Source organism: Apis mellifera, linkage group LG10, assembly GCF_003254395.2.
Source record: "Apis mellifera strain DH4 linkage group LG10, Amel_HAv3.1, whole genome shotgun sequence".
NCBI lineage: Eukaryota > Metazoa > Arthropoda > Insecta > Hymenoptera > Apidae > Apis > Apis mellifera.
The window spans coordinates 9,945,855-9,957,284 of NC_037647.1; the positions used below are offsets into that span (position 1 = coordinate 9,945,855).

Sequence of the window (11,430 nt, forward strand, 5' to 3'; positions counted from 1 at the left end):
TTTCTTCATATTATAAAATTTTTCATGGAATTATTTATTGTCAATAAACAAGATAAATTATGCAATAATAAATATAAATTACTATTAAAATTAAAAATCATAAATATAGATATTTTTAAAAAATAAACAATTGATAAAAAAATTATGATAAGCATCAACGAATTTTGCACAACAATTTCGATTTCAATTTCGTCTGTCAATAGTTAAAGTCAACATTTATCACGAACTTTGGTAAGTTAATTTATTTATTTTTGATATTTTCAATAAATATAAGATAAAATAATAAAAGATTGATTCATAACAATTTCCACACATGCTTAATATCTTCATATTATATATTATTTCAAAATTACTTAAAAAATTATTTTCTTTAATGAAAACAAAAAATTGCTATAACTTTGAAAATATTCATTTTTTGAATTATTGTTATTGAACTGTTTATTGAAACTTTTTTTTTTACTAAATATTATTCCAGAATTTATAATTCTTTTTTTTAATCACCCTGTATATAAAAAATTTTTCATCCTAGTATATTTTTTGGTGCAACTTCTAGTATGAACAATGTAATTGCTAACTCCATTGGTTATACTTTATCTAGATTTAAAATAATTTATATCATAAAGTAATATTTCGTAAGTATATTTCAAAATATATTGTGCACTATCTGTTATTTATATATGCACATCTAAATTTGACAATGTCAAATGCATAATAAAATATAATTGTAAAAAAACGTATGATTGAATTAGTGATTTTATTTGTACAGCTGATATTATTTAAACAAGGAATATTATTTAATTATATTTATTGATATATTATAAGAAAGAGGTTTATTTAAATAAAATACTAGGTATTAAATAAAATACTACTAAAATTTATATAATCTTATGTTGTCTAATATTAATTAATAATTTTATATATATTGAATAATATAAACAAATAGAAATAGAAATTAAATATGGAAGTTGATGAAAATAATGCAACGGTTTCAACGGATACACCAATGGAAGTTGATGATGATACTTCTGGAAAAAATAGTACTATGTCAACAAATACTCCTAGTGCTATAAAAGTAATGGCATCTTCAGGTACTGTTGGTTCTGTTTCTATTAGTCTTCATCCTCTTGTTATAATGAATGTTAGTGAACATTGGACTAGACTTCGTGCCCAAGAAGGAACAGATCAATTAGGTATATATATATATATATATATATATATTTTATATTTTTCACTTTTTGCTTAATTATTTACGTTCTTCATAATTTAATATTTTAGTATATGGAGCATTAATTGGCAAACAAAAAGGACGCAACATAGAAATTATGAATTCTTTTGAATTAATGTTTACATGTATTAAAGATGATGTGATAATTGATAGAGATTATTATAATACTAAAGAAGAACAATTTAAGCAAGTTTTTAGTGAAATGGATTTCCTTGGGTGGTATACTACAGGTGACATGCCTAATGAAAGAGATATTACAGTACATAAACAACTTTGTGAAATTAATGAGAGTCCTGTGCTATTAAAACTTGATCCAAGACCAAAAAATACTGATGTATGTATTTGCTTTTATTATTAGTTTTATATATGTATTATATTTAATAATATTACATTTTTTAGCAACTTTCTGTGTCTATGTATGAATCAGTAATTGATTTAGTAAATGGAGAAGCTACGATGTTGTTTGTTCCATTGACTTATACATTAGCAACAGAAGAAGCAGAAAGAATTGGAGTAGATCATGTAGCAAGAATGTGTAGTAATGATCAAGGAGAGAGTTCATTAGGTATTTCATATTATATTAATTTATAATTATAAAAATAAAATGACATTTCATTAGTAATTTGTAATAGTTGCTGAACATCTGACTGCACAACATAGTGCTATAAAAATGTTACATTCAAGGGTAAAATTAGTTCTAAAATATGTACAAGCTGTACAGAATGGAGAATTGAAAGGAAATCACGAAGTTTTAAGAGCAGCTTGTTCTTTAGGGCACAGATTACCAGTTTTAAATAATCCTAAATTCAAAGCTGATTTTTATAATGTAAGTATTTGTTGCAATATCATCAAAAAAACAATTTATTTATATATTTAATATATTATTTATATTTTTTAGCAATGTAATGATTTTGGCTTGATGACGTATCTTGGTATTATAACAAAAGGTTGCAACAATATAAATCAATTTGTTAATAAATTCAATATTTTGTATGATAGGCAAGGTGTTGGTCGTCGTTTGCGAAGCCTTTTTTTGTAATGAGTAAATAGAATTCATTGTTTTTTTTATACTTGTACCTTTTTTACTCTAAAAATTATAATGAATACTTCTGGAATTTCAAAAATTTAATGCAGTAAATTTGGTTAATAAATCAAATGTTGTAATAGATATTGTATCTCATAAAAATAAATATAAAAATAAAATAAATATTGCAATATTTGGTTTTAGTTTATAAGGATAAATTAAATTTTATGTATCTATCTCATTATATAAATCTTTTAATATGTGCTTCGTATTTTTTTTTAAATGTACAAAGAGATAACATACATACAAAGAAAATTTTGAAACACATTCTATATGATATTTTTTAAAGTGAAACGTACATCGAGAATGTACTTACAAATGGCTGATACAGACGTTATATGTTTTTTTTTATGGAAGACATCTCATAGTATATGTATCTCATAATATATGTATATATATTTTATATTTATATTTTCAGAGGCCACGTTCCTTTCTTCTTACATATTTAATTTTTATAGTTTATGTAATCTATTTTGTATAAATTATATTCAAATATAAAAAAGCGGCCTATAAAATACGACTATAGTCTTTATCTAAAAATCTATTTGAGTATTACATATATTTTTACTTAATATATATAACGACTTATAAATATTATACTGTACAAAATATAATATAGTATATTGTGCCTCGTTAATTATTGCAAATAACTATATTAAGTTACATATCTTATGTATTATTTGTAAACATAAAACAGAATTGACTTTTCATATGACTAGAATAATTGAACTTGGACAAATTTCATTTTAGTGAAATTTTTTGTTTATAATTTCACTAAATAATTGTGTTATTTATGTGCACAAAGAATATTTCAGGTTATTTATATAATATGTAATATAATATTTTCTAAAATGTATACGAAATTTTCATTTTTTATCTTTGTACGTTGTAAGTTGTGCGAATTTGTTTGATATTGATATGAAATGTCTAATTCTTCTTCTTCTGATTTTTCTTCTTTCTTCTGATTTATATAAATCTTAAAAAATTAAAATCTTTTCTCACTGTAAGATTTCCTACAAATAATTTCTGAAATATATTTTACTTTCAAAAATTGCAAAAGACACACGCTCATTTGTTGTACTATTTTGGTATTATCTTCAAGTATTTAATAGACTGTTTTCAATCATAGTAGCAAGTATATCTATTAAAACTGACAGCATTGAATCGGGCTAAGGACTTGGTTTATCCATACCAATTATTTCTTCAAAAAGAGTATTTCTCCCTTCTGTTCTTTCTTCAATAATGTGTAATGCAAATCTTAATGTTGCCGCAGCTAAATCACCAACTGACCAATGTCTATCCATGAGAACTCTACTTATAGTATCTAACTAAAATAATTAAAAAACTAAAATTGTGTAAAAAATAATACATATACACACATATATATATATATATATATACATATACATATATATATATATATACACATTTACTACAATTATATTTACTACCTTTGACAAACTGGGATTTCCTGTGGTGTAATATATTAATTTTGGCACTCCTGCCAAAGAAGCAGCAAGCCACTGAATAACAAGCTTCAATTGTGGATCTCCTTTTAAACGAGATCCACATCCCCAATTACCTGTAGCAATAGATAATAATCCACCAGTTTGTGGACTACCATCTCTTGGTATCTAAAAAATTATGTTAGCAAATTTAAAATTATATGAATCATTTTAAAATATTCAATTCAATCACGCAAAATTATTGAATTTTAAACAATGTTATTGTAAAAGATATAAGAAGTTATATTAATTGTAAATTATATTATAAATATACAAGTAAGAAACATTTATAAAATGTTATCAGATAGAATGAGAGACAAATCATTGGTTATTAAAAATTATTGCAATTAAATTATTTTAAGCTAAATCATAGAAAAATCACATATTTATAATCTGTCATGCAAGTTATTATAGTAAAAGAATTAATTGGTACCATGCATTACATAAAGCAGAATTAAGATATTCATATAACATAAATTTGCTCACATTAAATGTTATATGGGATTCTAATTGTTGTATAATTTTATCATTTTTAATATTAAAAGATTTTGTTGTGTTTTTCTCATTTATGGGTCCAGATGTAGTTAAAGAAACAGGATTAGATAAATATACAGTAGTTTCATCATCAACCAATGTTTGAAAAACTTCAAATGTAAATGTTATTGTTCTAAGTTTTTTACGCTGAATATCCTTTATCTCTTTTGACATAATATGATTATTTAAAGCATCTTCATAATATTCTATATCTTCAGACACAGGTACCTGTATAGTGTAATGAATTGATGAGATTTGGCTATATATGAAAAATTATCTAATATTAGGCTTTAGTTTGTCTCTCATTCTTTATCAATGAATGATTTAAAAATTACCAATGTAATAATTTATAAATTAATAACAATCCATCATAAAATTTTTTTTGCATTTTATTTGTATATTATTATTGTTTTGTTTAAAGATCAAATAATTTAAGATTAAGTAACTGAAGAAAAAAGCATTTTGTTTCTTACTGATTGTTGCCTTCTATTTTTCTGACGGGCTAATTCTAAACTCAAACTTCTCACAGCCAAAGCTAATTTGTGACTTTGATTTACATCAGTAGAATCAATAAAAGGTTGTGGTTCACCCTCTTGAACTGGAACACCAGCAAATGATTCACTAAGAGCTCTTTTCAATAATGAACCTGCAAATTGAACTACAGCTTTGTCTCTCGCATCTAATTCACGAGATTCATCGTTTGCTATAGGATCTTCTAACCATTTAGCTAGTTGTTCATAAACTTCTTCAAGCTCCGAGCAAAAATCTTAAAATAAAATAATAAATTAGTTTTCTTATTTTTAAAATTCTATATAAGATATAATTATGTTTAAATAAATAAATAATAAATAAAAATAAAGCAGTTCTATATTTACCGGAGTTATATTCAGTACTGAAGCTATACCTACTGCTAGCATTTGTATCTTTTCTTTGTAACATAGGTTGATTTTGCCGAAATCTACCTAACCATTTTTGTTCAGCTTCTAAAGATTCTTTCAAAAAATCTTCATCTACTGTTTCATCCCGTAAAACAAAACCTCTTGAACCTCCTCTTTTTACTCTATATGATTTTATATAATTAAAATAAATTTATGTATATGTATGAATATAAATATCAAGTTTAAATAAATTTTCGTACTTGATGTCTTGATCACAAACATGACTTCCAGATACGCTTATTCCTACTGCGTAACTACTCTCTCCAAATGAAGTATTTACTGATGTAGCTCCAGTAGCTGTATTTTCCCGTTTTAAGGCTTCTCTTAAACGTTGAGCGAAAGTTCCTCTTCGCTCTTGAGTATCTAACTGAGTACTGTAGCGTTTATTTAATTTTTGCTCTTCTTCTTCTATATATTATAATAAATAATAATAAATCTCAATTTTTTATATAATAAAAAATTATATATATACATACCCAAATCTTCATCTATAGTATCTTTTGCACTATGAAAACTATCTGTACTTTGACTATTACAACTACTATAAACCGATATTTGACCAAGTGATTTTCGTGTAACTGGTAAAACTTCTCCACTAGATCCAAGAACGATAAACCGATTTCTTTTGTTTGTATAATTAGTATCATTATATATTTTATGAGGACTAGATGGTCTTGTAGATTTGCCATTTGGTTTACTACGAATTTCTGTTAAAATATCATATTTTTGTTCATATAGTGCAGATTTTGCTAAAAAGAAATATCAATTATAATTCTATGATTATTAATTGTCTAATGATTTTTTTGCTATACTTCCTTTAGCATTATTATTTATTGATATATATAATTATTATTTATTGACAATACTTTATCATCACCTTCTATTTCTGGAGGAGTGCTACTAAAACTTTCTCCAATTGGTGATAATCTTCGAGAACCTACTGTAATATCTATATTTGATTCTGATTTTACAGGATCAGTTGGACTACTTGGTATGTGTCTTTGTCGAAAACCAAGTAGAGATTTATTCATTTCTCGTAATATATTATCTTCTTCAAATTGTGATAAAGGTAATTGTGAATAATCTTCAGGATCGATACAGCATACCGTTACCTATATAAAAATAACAGAAAAACCTCGTAAAGAAAAATATTAATTGAACTGCATATCAAATTCAGAAGAATGATATAATATACTAACAATATTTGGTTTCGCTAGAGGTTCAAATATCGCTCTGTTACGAGGATCATTTATTCTAGATATATGTCTAACTCCTTCAACAATTAGAACTTCGTTATCTTCTAAAGCCTCAACAGACAATATTGCCACGAGCATTTCGGGATGTGTTACTATCTAAGAATTAAATTAATTGTTTGTTGATTTTTATTTCAAAAACAGTTTCTAATTTTTTATTTTTAGTTTATTTTTTTCTTCCATTTTTTTTTTTTTTTTTTAGAGAAAACTATGATTAACTCAGATCAAAATTATTTTTCTCACGTCTTTAATTATTTACATGTACAGTTTCTTGCGTAACATCACCATCAAGTACACCGCCACCAAATTTAGCACTTGCAAAGCAAACTCGCAAAACTTTAGTTTCTGGTTCTATTCTGTCTAGGCGACCTTCATGGCGTATCATCAACGGGCACAAAGGAACGTTACTTTCCAACCAATCTTCAATAGTTAACCATTGTTTCGATGTCATTACCTAGAAATGTTATATTTATTTTGACATTATGACATCTTTTACATTGTGATATCATATACAATACCTGTCTAGAAATTATTAATTTTCCATCTAACGCGTTTTCGGTATCAAGATAATCGTAGTAACGGAATATGCTTCTTAGCTTAGCTTTTTGACCATTACTGAAAACCAGTATAAAATTAGTTTATAATTTCTTTTCATCTTTTTTAAATTTTCTCACAAAACATCCTTAAATTTAAATATCTTCTATTCAATATTTTTAACTTAACCCTTACTTATGAAGATGTTTGAAAAAATTTGTGAAATTGAAGTCCCGTAAAGTTGGGTGCGTCTTCGCGGTTCTTTTTGGATACGTAGAGAAGAATGCGTTCGCGATTAAAGATGAAATGAAAGCATAGCTGTATTCCACACAATCCCCTATAACATAAGTACATAATATGTTATTTCCTTTTATATCTAATTATATTAGCAATTATTTTATATGAAATTAATTTAAATTACCTTGTTGTTGAAGACTGAAGTGTAAACCTTGTGGAGGTTTACAGGATCTTAAAGCTTTTGCTCTTTCTACCATTCGTGGTATTGTATTTACAAAAATTTGATCCTGTTCAGTAGAATCAAGATCAGTATCAAGAAAAGTTGCTAATCCAGAAAATAATTCAGGATCTTGTATGTCCTCTTCAGGATCGAGACTTATGCTGTAAAATAAAAATAAAATATTTTAAAACAAAGTTATTAAGATTGTTTAGAAAACGTATAAAAACACGTAACAATTATACAATTATACAAAGAACATTCAATATATGGGTAATTTTTGTACAAAGAGCGGTGTACTTAAGAAAATTTGGGTACATCTTTTATGGATATTTAGAAATACTTTGGTCATATACCTTTTCAGTATGCATTGTTCCTCGTATCTTTATAACAGCATGTAGCAAAAAAATCGAATTCGTTAATATCTCCGCGAGACGAAGCAATCATATCATTTCGAAATATACATATACATTTGCGTTGCCAAATAATTGAAAATCAAATATGCGTGTTGTTTGTTAAAGTAGCTTCAATCACAATGCACTTACTTGCACATGTCATGTAGTCTTTGCATTGCTTCCACGAGATCTTCGGAATTTCTGGCAGCTGCCGCTCGCTCTAATTGCTTTACCACAGCCGGCCACCATGGTAAATCACAAGGTAACATTACTAAAGCCATTCTAATTGCAGATCTAAACAACAAATATTATGGCATTTGATCTATTATATACATTCGAACTATTTATATAAAAATTGAAAAAAATTCAACAAAAATCTCAATAAAAATTAGTAATGTTGCTAATCTCAGTTGCTAGTCGGATTTGTTTGATTAATATATATTTGTATTTTTAAGCGAATCTTGCACTCTGAATATTATGTTTAGATACGTAAAATATTTAATGCATATATTTTTCGAATCATGCAATTATAATAGTGCTTCACTATCATTAACTAAAATTTTCCTTACAATTTTCAGTAATTATTTCAATAAAATAAATATTTTATTATCACATAATATAATTAGCATTATATTATATAGCTTAACTATGTAAAAAATTATTAAAATAAAAAAAATAAATCTAAATATATCTTATAATTATAAAATTATTAAAAAATTTTCTGAAATGAAAATGATGATAAATACAACTCTATTCAATGAATTTGAATTACATGCAAATGCAAATATGCACTTAAAAAAGAAATATTTTGAATTTTTCTCCCAATTTTTCTTATGTTTAATATTTTATATATTTTTTACAAATAAATCCGAAAAATAATATCGTGTTAAAACAACGGATAATAATTTTCAAAATATCTAATTCGATAACATCATAAATCTTTGTGACAATAAATAAATTATTATTACATATAAAATTATACAAAAGAATATAAATAAATATTTTCAAAATATAAATTAATTTTCAAAATTTTTTTTTATAATTCTAATAATCAATTTCTTTTATATCAAACTATGTATATATCAGCTATAATGAATCTATATCTATATCTATATATCTAAGTTAAGAATTAAATGATATTAAATCGTATCTTATTATATGATTCTATTTCAATTTTATGTAAATTATAAATTTATTTAAAATTTAATTAAATTCTTCAGTATATATATATTTATTATTCTTTAATCTGAGTATTAAGTATATTATTATAATATATATTATTACGTATTAGTATAATTGCAAATATATTCTTTCGAAGAAATGCAAGTAGTACAGTTTAAAACAAGCGCGATTGATCTACCGAATCACCGATAGAGCATACGTACATATGTTTACGCGCGAAATGTCGCGTAAAAATAAATATTCCATGGTTATAAAATGAAACAAGGTTTCACGCGCCATGTAACTCGATATCCTTGGTTCCTCGCTTAAAAATACTCGTTGTATTCCTTGTAAAATGGAACTTCCAATTAATCTTTAAATATACATACTACATGTGTAGCATGAATGTTACAATAATTATGAAGTAAAACTTTATGTAAAAATATGATATAATTCTCACAAATAAATTTTTTTTATATATATTATTTTTATTGTTTTTAAAAATTTATAAATTGTAAAACGTCATATTAACATAATATATAGATATATATGAATAGATCATTAATTAATTTACCTGATACTTTTCCCGGTTCATTTCAAACCGTAAACGTTAAAATATTAAATATTCGATCGATTTTTGTAAAGCATTAGTCAATTTTAGCCAATGAAGAATATATAAAATTCCATCAAGCTTTCCATATGGACCTTAAACTGTTTGTACGCCTGGTGGAAAGGGTAGTATGGTTAGTAATCTTTCGTCGCGAAGATAGTATAATTAGTTTCTCTTAGTAAAGAAAAATTTAGCCGGTACCACATAGAGAAATGCTAAATAATATTTTTGCAAAACATGATCACGACTTCTTAAAACTAAAATTTATATAATCACCTAATTTACTCGATAGGTTGTCGATCAGCTGACGCAATCACAAATAAATTCACATCTTAATATATGCCATTGCGTCAACGAACATGCTGCATATCGCATAATGAATACACATGTAATTGTAACATCTTCAAAATGTAGAGAATAATATCTTACATAGAATCAAATTAAATAATTCTTGATAAGGATTTTACAATCTTTAGATAGCAATCTTTTTGGTATAATATGATTAATTTATTCACAATAAACTTGGTACGATAAACTTATTGAATTAATTATTACGAAAAAATGAATTCAATTTTGTGCATAGATAGCATACGAAATGTCCCACCGTTAACTACAATACTACGATTGTGCACACACGCGATGGCTGGCTTTCCTTTTACTTTGTTCATAAGCCGCAACCGGCGGTTGGCGTTGTACTACGCACTATTTATAGAGCGGCGCCGGCGCCCTGCCAAAGCTTATACAGAATTTTTCATAATATATTCATTTATATTTTATTAAATCTATATGCAAAAATGTATTTTTGAAATTCTTATTTATCAATATGAATTCATAGTAAATAAAATAACATCTGAAATAATGCTTGAAATATTCATTATAATTCGAACTTTGTTTTGAGAATTAAAGAGCAAGTGATATACATAATATGTATATATCTTATAATATGTATAAGATGATATATAAGATAGGTCTAATATTTAATGAAATTTTGAGTTTCATATTTTGAAATACTAATCATGTAAAAAACTAAATATTTGATATGTTTTTTACGATTTACAACGATAAGTAAAAATTATATTCAATTCAATCAAAAATTGAAAAAAATTAATTGATTTTAAAAATAATTTTTTAATATATTTTTTTCATAAATATTCTTATTATATTGCATTCTTATTTTTGACTGCTTTGAAGGTGACAAATTAATCAAATATTGAAACCATCTTTGAGATCTTATAAATTTTATAAATCAAATATAGCAAGGAAAATAGTGAAAAAAAGACAGGTATAAGATAAAAATTCAGAAAAATACCAAAATGGAATACATATAGAAAGGATAGCAAATAGGAGAAGAAGAGATGATAGAATAAAGATAGGATAGAAATTAACTGTTTTTAGTACCAGATATATTTTTAAAAATATTCTTAAAAATATAAGAGATGAACTTGATCCTCGATTCTTACTTTATCTTATTTTACAGAGATGTTAGAATTCAAGAGGCGCTAATAGTCAATTCTTATCTCTTATTACTTGCTATTTATTCTATTTACATTATATTTTTTGTTATTTTTAAAATTGATATCTTGCAAAAATAAATGTGTAAAAGAAGAAATTACTTTAATAATTAGATTTAAATAAAATAATAAAAAAATGATAAATAAAAGTTTTTATCAATGTATTGGATTAAAAATATATAGGTATGTAAAACTATGTAAAAGAAATATAAAAAAGATAAGTTAA

General features: G+C 25.0%; 2 protein-coding genes across 15 annotated transcripts; one reads left to right on the forward strand and one right to left on the reverse strand.

The window, feature by feature from the left end:
* Window positions 1–108: 108 nt before the first annotated feature.
* LOC410195 (COP9 signalosome complex subunit 6) lies at window positions 109–2,442 on the forward strand. 3 transcript variants are annotated; one of them, XM_393678.6, is made up of 6 exons: window positions 109–231; window positions 944–1,190; window positions 1,276–1,559; window positions 1,625–1,790; window positions 1,858–2,051; window positions 2,124–2,442. In XM_393678.6, the coding sequence occupies exons 2-6, from the start codon at window positions 959–961 to the stop codon at window positions 2,262–2,264; spliced, it is 1,017 nt and encodes a 338-aa protein (XP_393678.2). In that variant the 5' UTR covers window positions 109–231; window positions 944–958; the 3' UTR covers window positions 2,265–2,442. The 3 variants fall into 3 exon arrangements, with proteins under 3 accessions (XP_393678.2, XP_006566141.1, XP_006566142.1); XM_006566078.3 differs by lacking the exon at window positions 109–231 and adding an exon at window positions 523–632; XM_006566079.3 differs by lacking the exon at window positions 109–231 and adding an exon at window positions 700–850.
* A 45-nt stretch (window positions 2,443–2,487) lies between these two features.
* LOC408282 lies at window positions 2,488–10,372 on the reverse strand. Of its 12 annotated transcripts, XM_016914602.2 has the most exons (18): window positions 9,970–10,372; window positions 9,658–9,806; window positions 9,308–9,430; window positions 8,073–8,216; window positions 7,884–7,910; window positions 7,495–7,691; window positions 7,269–7,410; window positions 7,058–7,154; window positions 6,799–6,993; window positions 6,486–6,638; window positions 6,164–6,398; window positions 5,763–6,035; window positions 5,487–5,694; window positions 5,224–5,408; window positions 4,822–5,114; window positions 4,301–4,576; window positions 3,761–3,943; window positions 2,488–3,637 (listed from the first exon to the last, which is right to left on the reverse strand). In XM_016914602.2, the coding sequence occupies exons 4-18, from the start codon at window positions 8,201–8,203 to the stop codon at window positions 3,479–3,481; spliced, it is 2,754 nt and encodes a 917-aa protein (XP_016770091.2). In that variant the 5' UTR covers window positions 8,204–8,216; window positions 9,308–9,430; window positions 9,658–9,806; window positions 9,970–10,372; the 3' UTR covers window positions 2,488–3,478. The 12 variants fall into 12 exon arrangements, with proteins under 12 accessions (XP_016770091.2, XP_016770093.2, XP_006566147.2 ...); XM_016914604.2 differs by lacking the exon at window positions 9,308–9,430 and having other exon boundaries at window positions 10,123–10,372; XM_006566084.3 differs by lacking the exon at window positions 9,308–9,430 and having other exon boundaries at window positions 5,763–5,993.
* Between the last annotated feature and the right edge of the window lie 1,058 nt (window positions 10,373–11,430).

Bases quoted from the DNA above. Each gene is read 5' to 3' on its own strand.
- LOC408282 (XM_016914604.2), bottom strand. From the start codon at position 8,203: ATGGCTTTAGTAATGTTACCTTGTGATTTACCATGGTGGCCGGCTGTG. The intron at 7,911-8,072 runs GTAAGTGCATTG...GCTGTTATAAAG, and splicing joins AGACTACATGACATGTGCAA to ATACGAGGAACAATGCATAC. The intron at 7,155-7,268 runs GTAAGGGTTAAG...ACTGGTTTTCAG, and splicing joins TTTTTCAAACATCTTCATAA to TAATGGTCAAAAAGCTAAGC.
- LOC410195 (XM_393678.6), top strand. From the start codon at position 959: ATGGAAGTTGATGAAAATAATGCAACGGTTTCAACGGATACACCAATG. The intron at 1,191-1,275 runs GTATATATATAT...TTAATATTTTAG, and splicing joins AGAAGGAACAGATCAATTAG to TATATGGAGCATTAATTGGC. The intron at 1,791-1,857 runs GTATTTCATATT...AATTTGTAATAG, and splicing joins TCAAGGAGAGAGTTCATTAG to TTGCTGAACATCTGACTGCA.